At 36.7% G+C, this 23,951-nt stretch overlaps 2 protein-coding genes across 6 annotated transcripts; both read left to right on the forward strand.

Annotated features, from left to right (window-relative positions):
* The first annotated feature begins 850 nt into the window (after window positions 1-850).
* Window positions 851-18,583, forward strand: LOC109095276 (DNA (cytosine-5)-methyltransferase 3A-like). 3 transcript variants are annotated; one of them, XM_042762188.1, is made up of 26 exons: window positions 851-1,040; window positions 3,414-3,537; window positions 3,640-3,785; window positions 4,183-4,381; window positions 4,620-6,349; window positions 6,475-6,643; window positions 8,628-8,696; window positions 8,993-9,039; window positions 9,737-9,868; window positions 10,520-10,597; window positions 11,079-11,228; window positions 11,341-11,448; window positions 11,568-11,697; window positions 11,871-11,984; window positions 12,152-12,196; window positions 12,633-12,712; window positions 12,835-12,947; window positions 13,045-13,228; window positions 13,641-13,725; window positions 14,081-14,226; window positions 14,434-14,524; window positions 14,668-14,816; window positions 15,217-15,302; window positions 15,426-15,495; window positions 15,739-15,857; window positions 15,986-18,583. In XM_042762188.1, exons 2-26 carry the CDS (start codon window positions 3,414-3,416, stop codon window positions 16,125-16,127), a joined length of 4,506 nt encoding a protein of 1,501 aa, XP_042618122.1. In that variant the 5' UTR covers window positions 851-1,040; the 3' UTR covers window positions 16,128-18,583. The 3 variants fall into 3 exon arrangements, with proteins under 3 accessions (XP_042618122.1, XP_042618123.1, XP_042618124.1); XM_042762189.1 differs by having other exon boundaries at window positions 851-1,029; XM_042762190.1 differs by lacking the exon at window positions 8,628-8,696 and having other exon boundaries at window positions 852-1,040; window positions 15,986-18,582.
* A 538-nt stretch (window positions 18,584-19,121) lies between these two features.
* On the forward strand, window positions 19,122-22,403 carry LOC109095275 (microtubule-associated protein RP/EB family member 1-like). 3 transcript variants are annotated; one of them, XM_042762192.1, is made up of 8 exons: window positions 19,122-19,278; window positions 19,790-19,963; window positions 20,309-20,454; window positions 20,553-20,754; window positions 21,142-21,180; window positions 21,522-21,637; window positions 21,870-22,022; window positions 22,108-22,403. In XM_042762192.1, the coding sequence occupies exons 2-8, from the start codon at window positions 19,843-19,845 to the stop codon at window positions 22,156-22,158; spliced, it is 828 nt and encodes a 275-aa protein (XP_042618126.1). In that variant the 5' UTR covers window positions 19,122-19,278; window positions 19,790-19,842; the 3' UTR covers window positions 22,159-22,403. The 3 variants fall into 3 exon arrangements, with proteins under 3 accessions (XP_042618126.1, XP_018964509.1, XP_042618127.1); XM_042762193.1 differs by having other exon boundaries at window positions 19,143-19,278; window positions 19,793-19,963; XM_019108964.2 differs by lacking the exon at window positions 21,142-21,180.
* Window positions 22,404-23,951: the final 1,548 nt, after the last annotated feature.

Consider the following 23,951-nt stretch of genomic DNA (forward strand, 5'->3'; position numbering starts at 1 on the left):
AACTTACACGGTCGTCTTGCCTTTGTCTAGTACATGTGGAACCAAACTGCGGTCTAAAAGTACACAAATCCAGTCACATTAGTTATAACAGACTGCAGAAGAACCAATTTAAACTGGCCCGCCATTTTAGGCGGTGAAAAACAAGCCCTTTCTCCCGAAGGCGCCATATCAGCACGCGTTCAACCCACGGCTCGCCTCCCGCCATTTCAGCGTCATAACCTTTTTTTGTTTACTGTGTAGAATATTTATATTGGAGCCATATGTGACGGCATTTAAACACTTTAACCGCAAGCTTTGTGTGCTTTTGACAATAAAAACAACACAATTCCTCAAATGTCTGTTTGATCACCGATGGTACTGATATATAATAATCCAAAATGTACGAATGTAAATCCATTTATTTACTATTGAGCACACAAACATTTTTGCGCGTGGCCATCACGTGGCTTTCGCTTGTACTCAAATATGCATCACTGTATCATTTAATGTATTAAATATGATTGACAGTTCGTTTGAAAAGATTTAAGTAAAACGTGAATCATTCCGTTCTGCTTTAAAAAAAAAAAAGCTGTCCAGACGAGCATCGCTGAAGTATAACTTTCCATGTACATTTTTTTTACATTCTAATTATTTCACTATATAATTTTATCGAAATATTTAAAATAAGTTTTTATGGGTTTAAACACTAACACAATGTATTATAACCGATAGGGATATTTTTAAACTCTGCGATAAAAATCGCGAGCGCTCCGTGCATTGCTAAATTACGAATTAAACAGCTGGACACGTGTTAAATCAGTTCAAATTTATTTCACATCTGTATCTTGACGTGAAAATACCGTTGTCACCGAAAATCAGCACGCTCTTTCGTACGTGAGAAATCTTAGCTAGCTAATGCAGAACAGGACCTCCTACTTCGGTTTCTACAGGCCAATCCTGGGAAGCACAATGCATGTGTTGGGGGAAGGCACTGGGGTGGATTGGCGATAATCTTCTGGACTGGGGAGTAGAGAGGTCTCCGGAACTAAGGTACAAATAAGGTAGGACATATTTGATGTTTTTAAAAGCACGTTTTTGTCCGATTTTGTGTCTGTGTTGCAATTCTGCTGAAACAGAAACCATTGTTATGTGTCATGATCCCATACAGTTTCGCTGTATCTGAGCGACCATTACAGCAACACAAAGACACACTGACAAAGGCAATCGGTCTTAATACAACGAGAACACGGTTACGGTTTATCAATAGAAAGAGCGCTTACTAAATTGTCGTTATTTGCAAACATGTTACGCACTGTATGTTAGCAGTTTACGTCTGGGTTAAAGCAACCTTTAAAGTTAAAATCACACAAATGAAATGACATTTCAGCTTCGTTAGCGTTAATCCAATTGTTTTGAAAGGGTTCAAAAAGACAGTAAGGATCACTGACAAGATTATAAAAGAATCGAAAGCTTTAAAGCACCACAATTCGCTTATGTCATCAATAAATCAACCGCTTAATATCTCATTCACGTTACCGGGTTGTTTATTATATCGCGTGTTTATTTCATAACTTTGATTAGATTTCGTCCGCTCGTTGTTTGCGATTCACTGTGTTGTTGTCACCGGTTAAACCTGTACAACTGAAAGCCACTTTTTAAGTGTGCAGCATTCGCGGCAAAAATTACCCCGCGAGATTTTCCTGATCTGGGGAGGAGTTGCTTAACACTCTGACGCAAGAGAGGCTGAAGGCTTTCTTAGTTTTGAGGAAGTCCAGCATGAGCCAAACTAGGCTCTCTAGACTTCACAATACAAAACTAGTGATGGCGAAGTGAAGCGTTCTGAACCAGTGAAGCTTTCAATACAGTTGTATCTGAAAAAGGTTCATTACTCGACGCTTTTTAAAACTGTTTATGCTGTGGCCATCTAGTGGTCATAAAAATAAATAACACCTTCTAAAGTGTTACGTTCTATTACAGCCAGTGGTTCACATTTGGTTCTACAACTATTTTTTTTGTTTTATTATATTTTGTTTTATTAATGTTTATTGTGTTTGTTGTTAATTTGTTTCGTTTTAATTGATTTTAAATAAATAAAACATAAATTAAATCTATGATCTGTTTATTTTAACTCTGCCGCAGCCCTTATACTATTTTATGGCCAAAGTTAATTTTTAAGATCAATGTATAAATTACAATTAAAAAAAAAAAACAGTGCTAACACATTATAATGTAAAGGAAACGCCGCTGAGGTTCGCTTCGTTTGAACCAGATACTGAAGCTTCGGACGTCATAGATCACTTGCTTTTTTTCTCAAACACGAATCAAGCTCCGATACAGTGCTTTAATGTGAAATGTGTTGGTTTTTTTATACAAGCTTCGGTGTTGAACGTAACATCACTATACAAAACATTTATTTATTATCATGCCTTTTAGATTAAAGGCACAATATGTAATTTTTCGCCGCTAGAGGGTGTGTATTCAAAATAAACAGAGTGTGGAATCCTGGGAGTTGTCATCTTCATCCCCACAGCCGATGCAATCCGATTGGACTCGGGCACAAATCATGTTCATGGATGAGTTAATGATTAATTAACGTAGTAGAATGAAGCAGGGTGAGGTTGAAAGCCATCGAAGCAAAACGAGGTCGCTGAATGAGCGCGACACACGGCTCGAAAGCAGCGGGAGCTTTTGTTATGCCACAGTCGACCGCTTCTGCTCCTTCCGGTTGTGAGTATGTGGGGGAAAGCAGGGCGGTTTTATCATACTAGATACGTTTGGAAGTTCTGTTATAATGCTACTCTGTGTGGTCGACATCTGTCTAATAAAATGCATAACATATTAAAGCATCTCTGGTGTTTCCATTTGTTTTCTATAAAAAAAAAAAAAAAACTGAATTCGAGTGGTGTGACGTCATTGGCAGGCGACACAGTGACACTATGGACACAATCCGTGTCACTAATTAAAATAGCTTATTTCTCTGGATTTAAACATTCTTCGAAACATTTGAGATAATGTAAGTACACAAGTCAGCAAAATATGTAACAATGTTCTAGTGGTTTTTGGATATTTTAATTAAAAAAAAAAATTCTTACATATTGTGCCTTTAACCTCAAACCATGTATCTCACATGGAGCTTTACATGATATAATTCATATGCTTTTGAGATTAACTTCACATTATACATTTCTTATGAATCTAAGAGTCACTCAATTACCCATATGTATTAAATATTAAACACTCTCTCTTTTTTACAAAATTATATATAGATGTGCAAAGTTACGTGGTTACTGGTTTAGTGTCATACCTTAAATGTAAGCATAAAACTACTAACACTTCTATGATTTCAAATGTGCAATGTAATTACCTTTGGTTATGATTTATTACTTCTAATTGCTGTCTCACATGCATTATTATTTTGCTTATGAAATCATAAGATGGCTACGAATGTAAGTCTGGACCCCAATAGCCCTGATGACAAGTGCAGTCGCAATGAAGTTTTGTCCTGGATCAACGAAACATTACAGATTAATTTTACTCAAGTGGAGCAATGTCGTTCAGGTACTGTTTGCATTATATTTTGTTAATATCTACACAACTGCCAACACCTTTAAACTGAACATCATTCTTTCTTTTTCTTTACTGTGTTTTTTTTTTTTTTAGGTGCTTGTTTTTGCCAGCTTATGGACTTGCTCTTCCCAGGATCCATTGACATGAGCAAAGTAAAGTTTGAATCCCAAAAGAGGTCTGATTTTTTACAGAACTACAGTCTTCTGCAGACAGCTTTCCGAAAATCAGGTGTAACAGAGGTCAGATTAACCTTAATCTATTCTTTTACTCCCAGTAATCCTCCTGCATATAAAATTGTATATAAAATTGTAAATGTTGATATGTTGATATGTGTAAATTTGGTTGTATTTCTTATGTTGTTGTTATTCTGTTTAGTCCCGCAAGTGGTACAGAAACCACACGCTGGATATTTAAATGTGAATCTTGCAGGGGTGCATGATAAAAATCGGCTGATAATTAATGCGCACATGATGGAATTTTCCGCTGTTAGAGAACCAGCTTTACTGACGAGATGCGCATTAATTATCGGCCGATATTTATCGTGCACCCCTTGAATCATGTATAATTTGCGAAGTAGGTTATCTGTCAAGCTCTTTACAGTATGTTGATTTTCTCCCATTTTTATGCCTCTTTTAGCCAGTCCCTGTGAAGCAGCTTCTCACAGGAAAGTTTAGACCCAGTTTCACCTTTCTGAAATGGTTCAAGAAATTTTTCTTTGCCAATGAGAGGCAAGGGAGAGAGTACAACCCAGTTGCAGCTCGTAATGGTCAGGATATTGTACAAGTAGATGACCCTGTTAAGTCTCCAAAATCCTGGAGAACTCCACGTGAATCTGGTGAGCCTCCATTATTGTCCATTCAGTTTTTATTTTTATTATTATTTAAATTTTCTCTTTTTTTTTGTATTGAGAATTTGACTTTTATTTGATTAAGTTTTCCCACAATCATGGAGAATGTTAAAATATGCCCCAATATCTATAAAAACATCAATAGGACTGGGAAATAAATTCGCCATTGAAATACATATATTATTCCATCACAACACTGATGTAACTTGTTTTCCATTTTATACAGGCAGAGTAAGAGACGAGTCTGAAAAAAACATGGAATTGAATGGAAGGAGGCGACCTGTGACTTATGATCCTAAATGGCAAAGAACCTTCAAATGGATCAGAGCCAGCCATAAGGGAGACAACTGTGCTTACTGCACTTTGTGTGACGACAATATTGTTTTACACACTGGTTTTTCCGATCTTAAGCGACACCAGAAGACTCAGAAGCATATGAAGCATGATATGGGAGGATTAAATTCATCTGGTAGAAAGCTAATTGAAAACTATATTTCCTATAGTGAAACCATGCTGCTTTTCATTCAAAACCATTGCCTTTCCAGTTTACCCTCAAGGATCAACAAGGTCTCGCAACGTACTGCAAGCTACATCCTCGGCCTAAATTATCCAAATGATATTGTTTCTGCTTGTAAGAGCAATCCGTACTGTATCTATATATACGGGCAGGTGCCACTTGATGCAGAGAACATAGAAAGGAGCTCCTGCCATGTGGTGCTAGTCGGCTTTTTTGAGGAAAAGAAATCAAGATATTGTATCCGTCTCCTTGATGTCTTTCAGGCTGAAGATGGTAGCTCTGTATCTGGATGTTTACTCGGTGTCCTCCAAAAGTTTGAGCTTCCTGCTGGCAACATGGTAGCTCTCTATGTTAATGACCAGGAACAGACCTCAGGAAGTATTGTGTCGCAGATTCAGGAGCTCAACCCACAGGTGATTGATCTTGGTGGACTTTACAGCATACCTGACTATGCCTGCAGTGCTGGCCTAAAGGTGCACTCCAGTCAGGTTCAGGAACTTATTGCTGACATCTATGAACACTTCTCCACTTGTTCCACCAGCAACGACAACCTCAAGATGCTGTTTGCGGGCATTGATGAACTAAAAGACACCAGCACTCCCCTCTCACACAATTGTGAGGAGTTTTGTGTGCTTGTTCAAAGGATGCTTGGAATGTGGAGTGATTTGGTATCATACTTCACTTCCTGTGATGAAAATAATGATAAAGCTAAGCAGATTTGTTCGCAGTTGGAGAATCCTAAATTTAGGATCACCTTGATGTTTCTGGATCATGCTCTTGGACCACTCCGTGTCTTCGAGCAGCACCTGCAACAAAGCAAAGGCTCTGTTCACGCTGATCTTGTCCAGATCCTTCGAGAAGCAAGTGGGCTCCTACGTTCGTATGCCTCCAGCTTTCTTCGCCCTCAAGCGGTTATACGCTACCTGAAGGAACGAGACCCAACCCTCCTGGAGAACTCAACATTCTGCCTTCCTGCTACTGAGCTCAGTCTAGGTGGTGCGGTGGAAGACTTCATCTCCACCAGAGAAGAAGACCTAGCAGATTACCTGAACGTGTTTCATGATGAGTGTTTAGCTTTCTACAAAACTCTTATGACCTCCATTGCTGACAGTCTACCTCTGAGCGATAGTGTCCTGAGGGGCATTTCACAACTCCTTAGCCCGGCAGGAAGATTAAAGGTCACAGGAAAGAGTATAGTTGACCTTGCAGTACAATTTGGCATCTGCTCCAAACCTGAGGATTCTGCTAAGCTCACAGATGAGTTCTTGGAGTACCAGCTTGTAGAGGATGAAGAAGACACGTCATCAACTCTTACTCTGGAACGATACTGGTGTAATGTGCTCAAGTCTTTTCCACCAGAATCTATCTTCAAGAGACTTGTCCTCTGTTTTTTGGTTTTGCCCTGTCCATCTCTTAAAGCAGAAAATATCTTTGCACAGGTATCTATCTATCTATCTATCTATCTACCTATCTATCTACCTATCTATGTTTCTATCTATCGTTCTACCATTTTATCCATATATCTCAATTTTGTCATGTTTAAAATGGGTTTACTTACACACAGGCTGTTGAAAATGGGGATGCTGCTCATTGGGATGATAGTTCAAGTGAAAGTGAAACAGAAATGGCGAAAGATCTGGATTCCAATGATGACTCTTCTTTAGAGCACACTGAAGACAAGATTTCTTCTCCCAGAAATGGGAGAATGAAAAAAAACAGAAGCAGCACATCAGGTAATTTGTCCTGAAGGTTTGCATGGACAACAATAGTCTAATATTAACATGATTAAGACAATACTCTGATTAAGAATCTACCATGTATACAGAGATTTTGATTGCCTTAGTCTGGCTAAAGTCATACTCGAAGTAAACACTAATCGAATTAAGACATGGAGTATTCTTGTTTTAGTTGCCTTATTGAGGTGCAGTTTAGACATGTACACACCTTAATCACACTATTACCATCGCGTAGGACTTTTTGCGGGATTTTGCGACAGGATACACGCACAACAATGGTCAACCGTTTGACAGCAAACAAAAAAGCAAGGCTTCAAGCAAGAAGGCACATTTTTATTCATCATCGCCTGTTGCACGTATAGCATGACATATAATTAACTGCACTTGAAGCTTTCATAAAATTAAAAATGAAACACCCAAAACTGTATAGTACCAAAAATGAACTTTGTTGAAACATAAAATTCTGGAAGGAACGTCGGATGGCGTCACGGAACGTAATGACGTGTGCCATTAATCGATATATGTACTATAACATGTAAAACAGGAACATGAAAGGAATATTCTAAAAGCAACTCATGTACAAACCTTAATCGTTATATTGTCTTATTCAGAATAAGGTAAATAATTAGATTCCTGATGTCCATGTAAACGTTGTATTCAATGTCTATGTTTACATGCACAATTTTTGGTTCAATTGGACTGAATTAATTCATATTGATGAATCTGAATGTAGTGTTTACATGAACGTTAAATAAAGTGATTGGGTTGATGTGTGTGTTTATATGTCACAAGCTTCAAATCGGAATTGATTTTTTTTACATCATTTCTCATTGTTTGCACATAATAACCACTCTCCTACACAATTTCTTTATGTTTAACAGCAGAATTAATATTTTATCTATTTATGGACACATATACGTTTAAACCGCTGTGCCGTTCTGATCATATTTATCATGCAGTAAAAATGCCCCTCCACGTGCCCAAAACAGGTTGCCTGTAGATGAGAATCCAAAACAAGGACTGGTGGGAGGTTGTCCTGTTCCACTTCACAGTTGCAGAGAGAAAGGAGAGTTTTATAATGACAGGACACCCGTTCATACAACACTTTATTCAAAATGAAGAGCCGTTCGTTCCGCGCATCATATGTCACTAACAGTATTTCTGCGTCATTGCACATGCACAGTACTTTCAGTTTCAGGGTTCAATCCGATCAAGTGTTTACATGCACTCTCAATCTTATTAGAAAAGGAATAAACCACCCCCTTCAATCCGATCGAAATTTCATTCCGATCGAGTCGGATCGATTAAGGTGTTTACATGAAGATTTTTCAGTCCGATTGAGCTGTCAATCCAATTACAAACTGATTATTTGGTTGCATGTAAATGTAGCCATTGACATGTATCCTCAGTCTCCAACAAGTTGAGAAACCTGAAAAAAAATCTGCCTACACAGCAGAAAAATGCTCACAGACCCACTAATAAATATGTAACTTCTGGAATTTAGGGCGCACTGGTTTTTTATTAGTTCATCTGAATGCTACATTGTACTTTCAAGGCAAGGGCTGCTATGATGAGCAATGGTGAGGAAGAACTAAAAACTTTGACTAATCATTGGGCTTTGCAAGGTTCTTGGCTTTCAGTATGAAAGATATTCAAAGTTTCATTGCTGAGGAAAAAGTTTGGATCAGATCAGATCATGTCAGAGCAGGCTGACAATGGCTTTTCTTTTTTTCATTGTGGGAAGCAGCTCATTGGACACTGCCAAGATCATAAGCGTACTCCTCATATTACGATATTACTTTCCCAGTGAATTGTCATGGATTAGTTTAATGTTATCATTTAATTTACATTTTAACAATAAAATTATCAAATTGTAATCTATATAAATTTTTTGTATAGCTGTATAGTGCAGTTAAAGTTCTATCCAGTCAGATCCAGCAGAGGCTGGTTAGATTGATGTAAACAATGTGCTGTTTTCCAGACATGGTTCAACACTCAAACACAGTGAAGCCGTGTGTGGTGCAACTGGAGAAGATCACCAGTCAGAGAGGTGTGAATGAAATGTTTAAGAGGTTCTAGAGCAGCTACAGAATAATGCTTTATGATCTCAAACGCTTCTGGTGGGAAACTTCTGTTGGTCTGAACTTCCTTCCTTTGCTTCCACCCTAAATGCTCAAGAAAGTTGATCCATTGCATTGAAATTGCAAATGTAAATGCTCTGTTTGTCTGTGCTCAAAGTAATGTTTAATTGTTGCTATCTTTGTTCTTTGTTTATCCACCTCAAAATATATACATTTATACTTGACTGTTCAATTTAACTATTTATAATATGTTATTTCCCTGCAGAAATGGACATAAGGAAAGATGGAGATATCTGTAGCACACTACATGAGGTAATAATAATTGGAAAACAGCTGTGGCTGAGAAATAACTATTAACTCTTTTATATTTTTATAACTTTTAAAATGTCATTTATTTCTGTGGTGGCAAAACTGAATTTTACTCTTCAGTGTCACACGATCCTCTAGAATTCATTCTAATATACTGATTTGGTGCTCAAGAAACATTTCTTCTTCCTTTCCTTCTTCTTCTTCTTAATAGGTAAAACGGTTGTGCTGGCCAATTTTTTTCAGGACTATTTGATAGAAAGCTTAAAATAACATCATTATTTGAAATATAAATGTATTTTAACAAATTAGAAGTCTTTACACTTTTGATCCATTTAACATGCCCTTGCTGAATAAAAGTAACAAATGGTTATTGGCAATTATTAATCTGGCCTGATCAACATATCAGTCTATCACTAATTATAGCAGTCTAATGGTCAGGCTTTTGGCAGTGAATACTTTTCTGAATACTATTTCACATTGTATAGAGATAATGAAGTAAACTAAGACTGATTATCACAGGAAAAAAAAACACACAAACCAACCGTATCACCACACTAAGGTCTCGATTTAACATCTTTCTTTCCTTTTCTACACATCTGTACTTTAGCACCCAGATACTAATTACGTCACCATAGGAGTCATGTGACCTGATTGACAGCATACATGTGTGTAATTTTGGTGCATGTGTATGGGTCTGTAGGGCTCCGTTAGGGGAATATACGGTTGGGACAGCAGTTTACGGCAGAAACCACAGGAACGTACAGTCTTCCAGGCTGGTACAGGCACCTGGAGCAAACCGGTGAACCCAGACAAGAACGGCAAACCAGAGGCGGTATGTACCTGCCCAGGATAAGATTCAGTGCTCCGCCTGGTTTATCGCAGGTGTAGAGGTTCCTCCTCAGATTTCTCCCATTTACGCTCTCTGTATTACATTGAGCTGTTTTTTTATTACATTGTGTGCATGAGTGAGCTGGTTTCCTTTCCGGATGGTAGATTGGTCTCTGGAGTCTTCATCTTAATTTTCATTTTATGTTCCTCCTGTACCTATCTGTCCGTGTCTGTTTTTCCTCTGTAATTGCCTTGCTAACATTTATAACATCATCTTCTCCATGATGTTTTTTTTTTGTGCAGCTTTGAAGCGATATACAGTACGTTGTGAAAAGTGCTTTACAAATAAATTGAAATTCATTGTGTGCATTGTCATGCATGCTGTACTGATATGCTGACATACATAAATAATGATAAAAATGCTTAATGTGTATAAAAAAAATTCAAATCTTTTCATGATGAGAAATAATTAATCAGTTAATCAATTTAAGCTTCAACAAGACTTTCTCAGAAGTTAGCATTGTGAAAGCTGGCAAAGACAGATCAGCAGGAGACTTGATTAAAACTATGTGTGCAGATTTCAGAAAATTTAGATTATGTATTCTACCTTTGTGTATGTTTGTTTCTCACTGATTGATCTGATCTACTAATTGAAGTTAAGAACAATGCTCGTTCATCTGCAACAAGTTCGACCCTGAGCCCCAGACCTGGAAAGAGAGAACAACCGTACAATGTATGTATTGAAGTATTGATGTATTGTATGTAAATCTCTCTTTAATCACACTGCAAACATACTTTAGTCCAGTACCCATGTTAAGTAAACTTCAGATGTGTTTCATATGATTTGCATTGATTAATTTAGCAGACATTATTATCTAAATTGCATGTCATTGCATACAGCATGCTGAACATGCTCTGTAAAGTCTTTCTGTAATGTGAAGACTTTAAGGTGTATTTAACCCCAAAATGATAAATTGCTGAAAATGTACTCCCTTGGCCTGAGGGTGAGTACATTTTCAGCATGTTTTCATTTTGGGGTGAATATTATGAATATTATACATTTGAGTAATATTATTTTGGTTTACTTTGGATTGTTCTGACATTTGAAAAGTTATATTCACGCTGCTTAAACAGTCACTTTTCGGTTGATAGAATAAGACATCCATGTTATGAATGCAACATGTAGAATTGACTTTCTGTTTCTCTCTGTGCAGGATGGAAAAGGTTATGCCATTGGAGAGCTTGTGTGGGGAAAAGTAAAGGGCTTCTCTTGGTGGCCTGGACTGGTGGTGGTGTGGAAGGGCAGGGTGCTTCCTGTGTCTATGAGGCGTGTAGAGTGGTTTGGCGATGGCATGTTTTCAGAGGTTAGGAGTGTTTGTTAGCTTGCTTTTTCCTGATTCTCATCTGATAGATGCTTCCTCTTAATCTTCAAAGTATAATTTTCATGTTGAAGCATGTTTCTCTTGTTAATCTTAGATTCATACAGAGGGACTGCTGCCCTTCGCTGCATTTGCAAAGTGCTTTTGTAGTAAATCCTATGAAGGTCTGCCTACCTACAAGAATGCCATCTATCAAATCCTAGAGGTACAGTGAAAACATAATTATTTAGCCATTCTTTTAAAAACTAGGATTGGGGATCCAGAACCAGTTCTTATTTCTATTCTTATTCTAGTATTGCATTATATAATTATGTCCTTGTTTAGTTGGCAGCGGAGCGCTGTGGAAAGACTTTCCCCCCTTCTGAGAAGAAAGGGGAAGAGGTGAAGGCTATGCTGGATTGGGCATTTGGAGGCTTCCAGCCCATAGGTCCTGATGGCTTTTTGCCTCTTGTGGGTATGTAAAAAAAAATGTTATTGCAAAAACAGTCGGTGATTGACAATAGTTTTGAAAGTTGAAAATAACAAAAACTACAAGAGTGAGATTGAATTGTGTGAAAGTGCTCTAATAAGCAAAATCTTGATGTAGGTTGATTAACAACAGTGCCTTCTGCTTTTTCCATTTCACAGACAGCTCTACCAGTAATAAAACTGAGTCCGATTCCTCTGTGTCTGATTGTCAGCCTCCAGCCAAGAGGAAGTATGTCAGCAAGAACAGACAGTCAACTCAGGATTACACCAGAGGTGAATTATAGATCAATCTGCTTATAGGCCAGAACTTTGCCATAAAGAGCACAAATCATGTTTTTATTTCATAAAACACTGAACTGCAGATTATTAGTGTGTTTTTAGGCATTTACATAATTTTGGTGAGAAAACATACCTATGTTTTGTCTTCCTCTGCTTCTCAGATCAAATGGTCAATGAGGTAACCCTTAAAGGCAGAAACATTGAAGGTAAGTCACTTGAAATTTCTCAAATTCATAATTTGGTCTTATTAATGAAGCTATTCTAGGGATCAACTGTAATTTAAATTTAGAAAACCTGGTGATATGAGGAAATTATAAAATTATGGCCTGAAATCCCTGTCTGGAAAAATTATGGAAATTAATACAACTTAATAAAAGGTCATAGTAAAATTGTGCAAATATAGTTATGAATGAAAATATAAAAAATTAGCAAAGGGCGTGCAGATTCATTGGTCAAAAAGATGTGGAAACACTTCAGATTTAATTTATACTTGCACTGTCAATATTTTCATACCTTTCATGTTATCATTTTATTTTTAACAACTTATTTTTGCCTTTAGGACATTCTAATTGCTCAGTCATGTATTTTAATTCATTACAAGATAATCATACAGAATGTCTGTTCTCATTGTTCTTTCTCCAGATTTCTGCCTGTCCTGTGGAAATGCCAACGTTGAAACTTTCCATCCTCTTTTTAAGGGAAGCCTTTGTTTTAAGTGCAAGGTATGAATCGATTCTTGTTCCTTTTCTGTTTAGTGTGGAATCATAAAATTAACAAGCTACTTAATATTTGCTGGCTGGAGTGTAATTTTTTTTTTAATGTGCATTTTTTTGTGTTTGTGTAGGAGAACTTTACAGAGACGCTGTACAGGTATGATGATGATGGCTATCAGTCGTACTGCACCATCTGCTGTGCTGGACTAGAGGTCATTCTTTGTGGAAACGCCAGCTGCTGCAGGTTAAAACTCAAACTTTTACGAACTTAAACCTTAATGCTGTGTTATCCATCATAACAGATTGTTTCACCGTCTTTCTCTTTATTTCACTCTGTTCAGGTGTTTCTGTAAAGACTGTTTGAATGTGTTGGTGGGACCAGAGACGTTTGATAAGCTAAAGGAGGTTGACCCATGGAGCTGTTACATTTGCCAGCCCTCTAAGTGCCACGGCGTGCTCAAGCTCAGGCCGGACTGGAGTGTTCGTGTCCAGGAGTACTTCGCCAATAACAGTGCCTTTGAATTTGTGAGTGTCATTCTTATCCTCCTTGGGTTAGATATCCAACTAGTCATATTCATATTTTGCTATTTGCATCACCATTTTAATATATATCGGCATTCAAAAGTTTGGTGTTTCTAGGACTTTTTAAAAGTTAAAGTCTCTTATGCTCACCAAGGCTGCATTTATTGAATCAAAAATACAGTAAAAACAATAAAATTGTGAAATAATCCTATTGCATTTCAAAATAACTTTTCTATTTGAATATATTTTAAAATGTAATTCCTTTGATGACAAAGCTGTATTTTCATCAGCCATTAGACGATTTATCAGTGTCACATGATCTTTCAAAAAGTATTATAATATGCTGATTAAGGAAATCTGGAAAAACCAGAATGATGTTTTAATATGAAGAACCCTGTTTTTGTCCTTATTTTAGGAGCCACACCGAGTGTATCCTTCAATTCCAGCAAATCAGCGTCGTCCAATCAGAGTCCTCTCCCTGTTTGATGGGATTGCAACAGGTCTGCTCGCTTGTTTTGCTTTAATATTAAAGGAATATTTCCACCAAAAAAATTAATGTTTCATGATGTCAGGATAGTCTTCAACAATTCATTTTTGTCTTCTGCAAAAGAAAGTAAGTCATACAGATATGGAACAAGATGAAAAGGAGTCTTTGGCTGAACTATTCATTTAAATCTGTTTGAATCAATAGAAATACTGAAACAGCGGCAGTTACTATTTTTGTCTTTGTTTACCTTAAAGTTTGTGCAGTGGCAATGAATTATGGGAGTTGAAGACCAAAACAATTAAATGAATTTTATAACAACAATTCTTTTTTTGTTGTTTGTTTTAAATGTTATTTTCTACTTTTTGCAGGCTATCTGGTTTTAAAAGACCTGGGTTTTAAGGTGGAGCGCTACATTGCCTCTGAGATCTGTGAAGACTCCATTGCTGTTGGGATGATCAAACATGAGGGCCAGGTTGAATATGTAAAAGATGTGCGCACCATCACAAGGAAACATGTACGTATAGAGCATTATCGCAGAAAATATTGATTTATAGAATATCATCATTCACATTCTTCAAGTTGCATAAGAATTTTAACAGTTTACCAGATTTAATAGCTAAACATTGCTATTTTTAAATGGTCTTTCTCATATCCGTAAGAACAAGGGGAAGTCACTGGAAAGAACACTTTAAAAGTTCTCTTTTGTTGTACCATTTTGTAGCTGGCCGAGTGGGGGCCGTTTGACCTCCTGATTGGGGGAAGTCCCTGTAATGACCTGTCCATGGTGAATCCAGCCAGAAAAGGTCTTTTTGGTAAGATATTTATATATATATTTTCTTCTATTTTATGCTAATGTGAAATTTAGGTTGATCTGAGCATGATCTTTAGAATTAGAAGTTATTTATATAACCATTTTTTTTTTAAAGTTCAGTTTCAATTTCTCATCTTCTTTCAGAAGGCACAGGTCGACTGTTCTTTGAATATTACCGCATGTTAACCATGATGAGGCCAAGAGAGGATGATGATCGCCCCTTTTTCTGGCTCTTTGAGAATGTAGTAGCCATGAGTGCCCATGACAAGGCTGATATCTGTCGTTTCCTGGAGGTAAAAAATACTTTTTCCTTTTTTTCCACCAGGCTTGAGATGTGGTCACCATTAGTGAAATTTTGACAAAAATGTCTTCTGTAGTGATGTATGAAGCACATCTCATACAGAACAGAAGTTACGTTCAAACCAATCAGCATTGTGGTTGAACTTGAACCTGATGCAAAATTTGCAATGGAAAAATCTTTTGCCCTCCCAAGATATTCCATATTGCTTGGATTCCTATTAAAAAGGCTGGAATTTGTCTGCGAAAAATGGCCAAACAACACTAAATGCACCTTAAGAACACACCTTTAGACATGCTGTTTATCAGAAGTGTTTCCATCTTACTTTTATGAGCATGTTATTGGTGTCGCTGTTAAAGATGGTTAAGAATTATCATGCATTTATCTGTTTCCAGTGTAATCCTGTGATGATTGATGCTGTGAAAGTAAGCCCAGCCCACAGGGCCCGTTACTTCTGGGGAAATTTACCTGGAATGAACCGGTATAAATGCAGGCACACACACACACACAATCTGTAAACATAAAGCGCAACTTTGCATGTTCAGTAATTAGATGGGTGCATTCGCAAAATAATGTGACTGAAAACTTGATTTTGTGTTTGTAGACCACTTGCTGCTTCACTCGCTGATAAAGCAGATCTGCAGGACTGCCTGGAGGTCGGACGAACTGCAATGGTAAACAGGTTTATTATGCCTTCTGACTGAAAAGTTGATATTTTGTGCATGAAATCAAAGAAATCAACAAATAAAAAAATTCATTTGTAGTTTTAGTTTACATTAGTCCTAGGAAGTATGCATATTAGTGCCCGGAGTCTAGGATAAACTAAGTTAGATGTTAGAATGTCAAAACCAATTATGTCTTATTTCTTTCTTTTTAACTAAAATGACTCAAAAACTGTATCATTACTGTATCATCAGTTCAACAAAGTTCGCACCATCACCACCAAATCCAATTCCATCAAACAGGGGAAGATGGGACCTCTGCCAGTCACCATGAATGGAAAAGAGGACTATCTTTGGTGTACGGAAATGGAGAGGTCAGATATGTTTATAATAACTAAATTTTACTCAAAAGTTTTGCTTAATCAGGTTTGTTTAAAAAGCGGCATACATGTGGCTCTTAACAAAATGACTGAATTTTTTTTTCTTTATTTTCTGTGCTCAGAATATTTGGGTTCCCAAAGCATTACACAGATGTGAATAATATGGGGCGAGGACAGAGGCAGAAGTTGCTTGGGCGGTCCTGGAGTGTTCCCGTGATCCGACACCTCTTTGCCCCCCTGAAGGATTACTTTGCTTGCGAGTAAAACCACCGTCTGGTCCAGGCAGCACTGGCACTGGAGGTCCAAATCGAGTCTCTCAGATATATGAAATTGATGATTTATTTTTTTCCTGCAGATTCTGAATATTTTCCAATTTTAATGTTGCATTTGTTCTAAACGTTCAGAAAGCATGTTTTCCTGATGATTTATCTTTGGAATGCACAGACACTTTTGGATTAGATTTTGAACATCTTAAGTACTGTCATTTTTAACTTGTATACTTTTAAAGTGATTTTAATGCTGGAGAGAGCCACACGATACTCCATCCACTACCTCAGTGGCAGTGCCATTCTGTGATGGGTTCATTGTCTGGAGGTATGCCGCTTTATGCCTATTTATATTTTAATGAATAAGTTAATGTTAGTTTGGTTTAGTTTATCACATTTTTACATTAAACTTTTCCTTGTTTATGCATAAACAAGTCCTCTTGTTAAATATTGCATAGTTTCACAATTTTTAAATTGTTGATCGGTAATTTTGTCATTCCACGGTGCTGTTTTATAATACAAAATGTTTGGCCATAATGATAACTGTACTAAGTCAACACTTAAATATTTTCCTATTTAGCAGCATCTAATGGAATAGTGTTAATATACACCGAAGATGACTTGGGTTTCAATTAAACAGCATTTTATTTGTAGGAATACATGCAATCTTGTAGTTGTACAAAATTGAGTTCTGTATTTAGAAGCACAAAGGTCGTCTGTGCCATTATATTTTAATAATTGATAGATGTGAGCTGACAGTAGCCTTCTAAAGCTTTACCTTAAAAAAAAAAAGTATTCTTGATCATTTATGATCAATTTGCAGAGCGACGTTGCCAGTATAAAACTACTTTTTTGCCTTGAGCTAGCATTTTAGACCATACTGTAATTATTTTACAAAAGACAGGTCATCAACCCTTAGGATTGATTTTTTTCCATTTTGCCCCATTTGTTACCTGTACGCACTTCTGATTTGAAACTGTTGGCTCAAACTGGCCACTGCAGCACTGATTTGTGCTGTTTTTGGTGAGGATTTAGCATACCACAATATCTAAGTCACTGTGTTAACTTTGAAGCCTTTTTGTACAACATGGTGCAATGTGATCAAGGGGCTTAAACTGAATAAGTGCCTACACATTGATAGGCTATATTTTTATGTAGAAAAAAAAAATTGTTGAAATGATTGTAACTGGCATGACCTTAGATGACTTTAAAGGGAAGAATTTTGGCTACTTTGCATTTTTCTAGTGCAAATGACCAAATTGTATCTTACTTTTGAAATGTCTCCGAATACGTTTCGTTATCAATTGTGGTCCACTGTCAGTGTGAAATAAGGTGCTTCATAATGTGTGTATAAATACTGTTTTCATTGTAGTTGTTTAGCATGTGTGTTTTCAGCATTATGCAGATCATGGTGATTTGTGGTTCTTTGTCACAGGTCAAATCTAGGGTGACCATACATCCACTTTTTCCTGGACATATTCTCGCTGGGTTTCTAAACTGCCTAAATTGTCTGGGCTTTGGCTTTGTTTTCCTATTGACATGCTGTCTGTTATCCTCATGCATTTTATGTACATGTATTTGCATTGTTTTGACCATACTCTGTAGATCCCTCCTTCTTGTACGCCACGACTAATCAATTATGTACAATGCCTGCGTGTGATTGGTCTGATTTCTTTTCAGTCATTACCATCAGCAAGTACAAAAACAGTAGGAAAATCCAAAACCTGGACATTTTAGGCAATTTAGAAATCCCGGCCAGGACATGTTTGTGGAAAAAGGCAGCATACGGTCAGCCTAGGTAAGGCTGATTTTCAGCTTTTGGAAGTTTTCTAAAACATGATACTAAGTGACTTAAACTAAGCTTGATTAAACAAATTTGAGGTGTGTGTGCTTTGGTAAAAGGTCAATAACTGGATCATGTATGTCTTGATGCCTTTTGGATGTGTATGTCTCGTAGCAAAGCTTTAGAAATTCCCAGTAAGACCTGTGTTGGTGCTGTGTTACATGTAATTGTTGTAAAATGATGGTCCGTGTGAAATTCAGAGGTGCAGTATTGTGTCGTAGGAAATAACTCCCTCAGGTCTTCTCAACACCAGCAGGCCTCATAGGACCGTGATCTATAAGGTCACACTTGATGATTATTTTTATTCAATTCTTTGTGAATAGAATATACTATATATTTGTACCCTTGAAATTGCCCTTAATACCTCTTTTTTTTTTTTTTTTTTTTTTCCTGTTGAATGGGTCTTAAAAAACCCTGATGTCTTTTGGTGCTAAATGAAATGCTAATGATGTATGTAGATATAGAATGTTTTCCTGAACTGATGATTTCAAGACAGGTTTTGTTTTAATATCTTTTGATATTTTACATAGTCTGTTTACCTAGCTTTAATATTCCATGCTTGTACTAATATAAGTGATGAAAAATAAATTTCACCAACCTTTTTTTGTCTTTTTCAGTTTATTTTTTAATTTAAGTGTTTTGTCAACCCACAAAACTAAACATTCAGTCCTTCAGACTAATGTGTTAAATGTCTCGTTGCTTTGACTTAATATTTTCCTAATAGATTCCTGGTTTAGTACTCTGCTAAGAAGCGAGAGATGAATTACTTAAATACTTTAAAATTTAGCTTAATAAAAATATTTAATAGATGAGATAAGGTAATAGAATAAGTAGCTCACTAGATGTTAACAGAACATGACAGTAATAGAAAATAACTGGAAAACCTTTTAAACTGTGACACTCTGTTTGAAGTGACTTTCAGAGTATCACACACGCATAGTAGATTTAAGTCAGATTAGTAAAAATATACATAACATAAATGTAATGTTTGGAATTTGCATATTTTTATGTTATTACATTTACCAAAACTTGATTTATTTAAACTTAATTTTTTGTTTTATGCGTTTAATGGTGACTTTTATTTTGTTGTTACTTTTATTTTGACCGATTGAAGTAGTTAACAAAATGTTTATTTCATGCAGGCGAATGATGACTTTTATTTTGACATCTGTGAATAGTTTGTAAGCTGCTGTGGTTTCAGGCTTACAGCCCATTTTCCAGCCTGCTGCAGAAGCGGCGGCACGCTGGTGAATCTGCAGCCCGGTTCCCTCGCAAACCATCATAGTTTGGACTTTCAGAACAAAATGTAAGATAAAGGCGTTGATTTGATCTGTGACACGCACAACACAAACTTTACTGTACAGAAAAACAATACTTTATTGGTAGTGTTGGACTAATCATATCATCTAAAGTTATGATTTAAATGTTTTGCATTTAAAAACACAAAGGTTTTAAGATATAACTAGAGCATATGAATAATGTTTATATGAATACACTATTAAAAATTCTGACAGACTAGTTGACAACTTTGACGTTAAATCGGAAACCTAACATTTTTTAAAATAAATATCATATTTTTTATCCCGTAAGTAACGTTACTCGATTCAGACCTTAAACTCTTAGATGGATATAAATATACAGCCACACATTGAGTGACATTAAGTAGGAAGTAAAGATGATGATGATGTATATGGGCTGAAGGGTGTGAATGCGTGTTTAAGGAAATGAGGCTTTAACTCTTTTTCCACATTCTCTCTCTCTCTCTCTCTCTCTCTCTCTCTCTCTCTCTCTCTCTCTCTCTCTCTCTCTCTCTCCAGCAGCTTCAGGGGAAAAGTGTCTTCGGCTTTAAATCATCGCTTTTGTCCCAGCCATGGCTGTGAACGTGTACTCCACATCAGTGACAAGTGAAAACCTCAGCCGCCATGACATGCTCACATGGATAAACGAGTCTTTACAGATGAACCATGCCAAGATCGAGCAACTGTGCACAGGTCAGTGACCAGCTGTCTGTCCGCTTCACTTCACACTGCCAGCTTGAGCACCATTCAATTGCTGACAGAGTTTTAAGAGATAAACAAAAGCCTAATTTGCATTTTGACCATAAAGATTGCATATAATAATAGTGGGGTAGATTGACTGCCATTTGCATGCAAAATTTTTCAATATCTGGGTCAGCGGTTATCACATTTTAGTAAGGGAATAGACAAAGACAGTGCATGGGGAATGAAAGTGGTTTTTGTGTAGGTTGGGACCTGCGTGACTTTTTGCTACTTTTAATAATTTTATGTTGTTGTTTTTTTTATTTGCTGATTGTGTCTTTATTAATGTGTTTTAAGGTGCTGCTTACTGTCAATTCATGGACATGCTGTTCCCATCATGTATTCCACTGAAGAAAGTCAAATTCCAGGCCAAACTTGAGCACGAATACATCCATAACTTCAAACTCCTTCAAGGCAGCTTCAAAAAGATGGGAGTTAGCAAAGTATGTCAACCTGTTAAATTTATTAGCACACAAATCACGTTTCATGTAGTTACTACTTTTTTACTTGCTGTTTTGAAACATTTTATGTCTCTGTATAGATTATTCCTGTTGACAAGCTTGTGAAGGGCAAGTTCCAGGATAACTTTGAGTTTGTGCAATGGTTTAAGAAGTTCTTCGATGCAAATTATGATGGAAAGGAATATGATCCGGTGGCAGCTCGGCAGGGACAGGATATGCCCACCAGTCAGAGTCCAGCAGCAGCTACAGCTACAGCTAACAAGCCAAAGAAACCCAGCTCAGGTAAAGAGAAAGAACCAACAGGAAGTTCTCAATACCATTGCAGCCTTTCTAAGGTTTATCCTAATGGGAAAAGAGCATAACATAAATCTCCTACTAATATTTATATAATGGTTTATCATTTTTATAAATAATTATCAACATATCAGTCTTTTTGGGTTTATATAGTCCTAGTTCATATAGGGACTAGTGTTATTGTCGGAAGCTAGCTGTCCTAATGCTAACAGGTGTAAGACAGCTGCAGCTGTTATGGATTATGACCCCGAAATATGTGGGTGTGACCCAGTCACACTCCAGTGGGCCAGTCGTACATGCTTTAGCTGTTTTTACATGTGTGAGAATAATTGGAGCCTTACGTTGCCTGTGCATGGATTTTTCTCTGCGCTTCAGACACAGGCATCACTGCAGTCAAGCCAATGGCCCCTGTTGGTAAGAAATTGAGAACTATGGGTTTTAGTTCAAACACATTGTCTACAAGGTTGCTTCACCTCTGGGCATTTTTCTCACATTATGGTGATTCCTACATTTCCAAGTACTGCACATTTTTAAAAGAACAGTCATGCAGTTCTCTTTTGGCTCTACCGCACTTGCTGGTGCAATATATAAGTATTATTTTTAAGTTTCTTTTTTATTTCAGCTTCATTATATATGAAAAGAAACCATTTATTAATTTATTCAGTTAGTCAATTTGAAGCTGGAATAGAGCCTTATCCTCAAGGCAGGTTGATGAGTATGTATAGTAAGGTGATGGATGTGGTCTTGATGTTCAGCTCCACAGCGTTCAGCCACAGCACCTAAATCTGCACCAAAGGCAGCTCCAGCTGCAACGCGAGGCGCAGGAACAGGCGGCGGCAGCGATGAAGAGAAAGGAGCACTTACTCAGATGGTAAGACTTTACAAGAAATGTGGGTAAATGAAGGGTAAATACTTCTTTAATTTTAGGTATTTTTAAATTATTTTATTATAGCAATTTTTGTTTTTATTGTTCTTATTTAAAATCTTTTTTATATATATTTATATAAATATTTTTTATAGATATTTTATTAATGATAATAATAATAGTTTATTGTTGTTATATAAAAATGTATGTAATTCTTTGCTTATGCTCATCTGAGCAGATAAATGACCTGAAGGCTACTATTGCTGACATGGAAAAGGAAAGGGATTTCTACTTTGGCAAACTGAGAAACATTGAGCTCATCTGCCAGGAGAAAGAGGGTGAGGGTGATCCTTCGCTGCAAAAGATTGTGGATATTCTGTACGCCACAGACGTAAGTGTATATCAGTGTTTAAAGAAAATCTCATACTAAACTGTCTTCAGCCCGCTGAGTTCTGTGGTTTTCTGTTTTTAAACAGGATGGTTTTGTAATTCCCGAGGATGAGGGGGGCGAACCAGAAGAGTTTTGACCAATACAGGGGTGACCGTTTTAAGAAAAATTGCCCTGCTGGATACACACAAATGTACATACTGGCTGATTCCTGCTGTTCTGCTGCACTTGTCTTTGGTCCATCATTTTGGACTTTGACTTTTGAATGTCTTTTTATTCAGGGAAGTTCTATACCTTGAATTTTCAGCTTCTTTTTTTTTTACTTGCCATTAAAACAAAATTATTTTTGTGAATGGAAAATAAAGTACTTATAAAAAAAAAAAAGCTGTTTGTATAAAGCAGTCCAATGAGGTCTGACTGGCCACTGCCTAAACAAACTCAAGGTATTGTTTTCAAACATGAGCAAGCCATTCTGATCCATTCATTCTTTAAAAAAAAAAAACATACAGCCATCAGGTATGCCTTTGCTGGTATTTAGTTTCTGATCTGTGCATTTGACTGATAACAGAACCATTGTGAGAGAAGTTCACTTCCTCTAATAAGCTCTGAAGCAGGATGTGTCAACCTTTTGCATTTCCCTTTTACAAGCACACAAGACCTTGAGGAACCGCTTGACAGTCATAAGACTTTGTTTTAACTAGCCAAAGCTGTTGAGCTGCAAATACCACCATCGTCGGGTAGTTGTTGATGTTAAATATGAGAAAGTTAGGCAGTTTTTTTGTTGTTGTTTTTGCTGCATGCTTTATTTTACATTCGACATCCCACATTTACTATGTATTAAATATACTCATATACTGAAAAAAAAAAAAAATATATATATATATATATTATATATAATATACTTAATGTGTGACTTTTGCATACAGGCAAAATGTGTAGTAAATCGGTCCACATTTTATCATTGGGAAACAATCACTTTTCCCATGGTTTTGACTTTCTGGGCATTTGAGGAACCGTGGGCTGCTCATGACAAGGTTTGATGTCCAGTTCTCGGAGTCCAGGAACCTCCTCCCCTGCTTGAATCATGCAGAACACCTCTGGGAAAGACAGAGACGGCGGCTCCGTTATCGCATCTGCTGCATCTGCCTCCCTCTCTCGAGCCACCTCCACATCATTCTGCTGTTCCATCGATGTATTTGCTAATCGTCACAGCTCTGTCAAGACAATTCAAAGCAATTCATGATTTTAGTTTACTTTGCTCCTCTGAGATTTGTAATCAAATGTGATGTCGCGTTACCGAAGTACCCGTTACTGAAGAAAACTTTTCAGTAGCTTAAATCGTGTTTAGGCCATAGACTATAGTACAAAAAAAGTTTCACTTCCTAAATGGCACGAATAAACCCCTTGAACGCAGCGTGACATTTTATTTAAACTACTATCACGTACTTATTTAGTAAATGTAAATTAAAAAAAAAAAAAAATTAGGCAAAGCTTAATTTTAAATCACCCTGCCTTTATGTCTACCAAAGTGTCGACTTCCGAAAGTCTCCAACCCGTCTTCCAATCACCGATTTTAAAATAAAAGTCCCTTACTCAAACGCACTACAGGTCGGTTTTATTTTTATTTAATCATTTTTACTTTTGTACTTTACACACACATATTATTTTAAATAGTAGCCTACTACTGAAATTTAAATTCACTTAAAGCTAAATGCACTATTTTGCTTACTTTTAATTATTTATTTGTATTTTTTGTCAGATTCCTTGTCTGACTGAAAATCTAAAGTATGACTCAAACTATATCAGCCTTTAAGTATGCAACGTAAATTCGTATTTATTGTCCAGTATAATTCCTAAAGAAATATAGTTATTTGTAACCAGCCAAGTAACATCAAACAATAGGCTAACTGGTAAATTGTAAAATCATAAAAT

Source organism: Cyprinus carpio, chromosome A8, assembly GCF_018340385.1.
Source record: "Cyprinus carpio isolate SPL01 chromosome A8, ASM1834038v1, whole genome shotgun sequence".
NCBI classification, from domain to species: domain Eukaryota; kingdom Metazoa; phylum Chordata; class Actinopteri; order Cypriniformes; family Cyprinidae; genus Cyprinus; species Cyprinus carpio.

Bases quoted from the DNA above. Each gene is read 5' to 3' on its own strand.
- LOC109095275 (XM_042762192.1), top strand. From the start codon at position 19,843: ATGGCTGTGAACGTGTACTCCACATCAGTGACAAGTGAAAACCTCAGC. The intron at 21,181-21,521 runs GTAAGAAATTGA...CTTGATGTTCAG, and splicing joins CAAGCCAATGGCCCCTGTTG to CTCCACAGCGTTCAGCCACA. The intron at 22,023-22,107 runs GTAAGTGTATAT...GTTTTTAAACAG, and splicing joins ATATTCTGTACGCCACAGAC to GATGGTTTTGTAATTCCCGA.
- LOC109095276 (XM_042762188.1), top strand. From the start codon at position 3,414: ATGGCTACGAATGTAAGTCTGGACCCCAATAGCCCTGATGACAAGTGC. The intron at 12,948-13,044 runs GTTAAAACTCAA...CACTCTGTTCAG, and splicing joins GGAAACGCCAGCTGCTGCAG to GTGTTTCTGTAAAGACTGTT. The intron at 13,726-14,080 runs GTCTGCTCGCTT...TACTTTTTGCAG, and splicing joins GTTTGATGGGATTGCAACAG to GCTATCTGGTTTTAAAAGAC.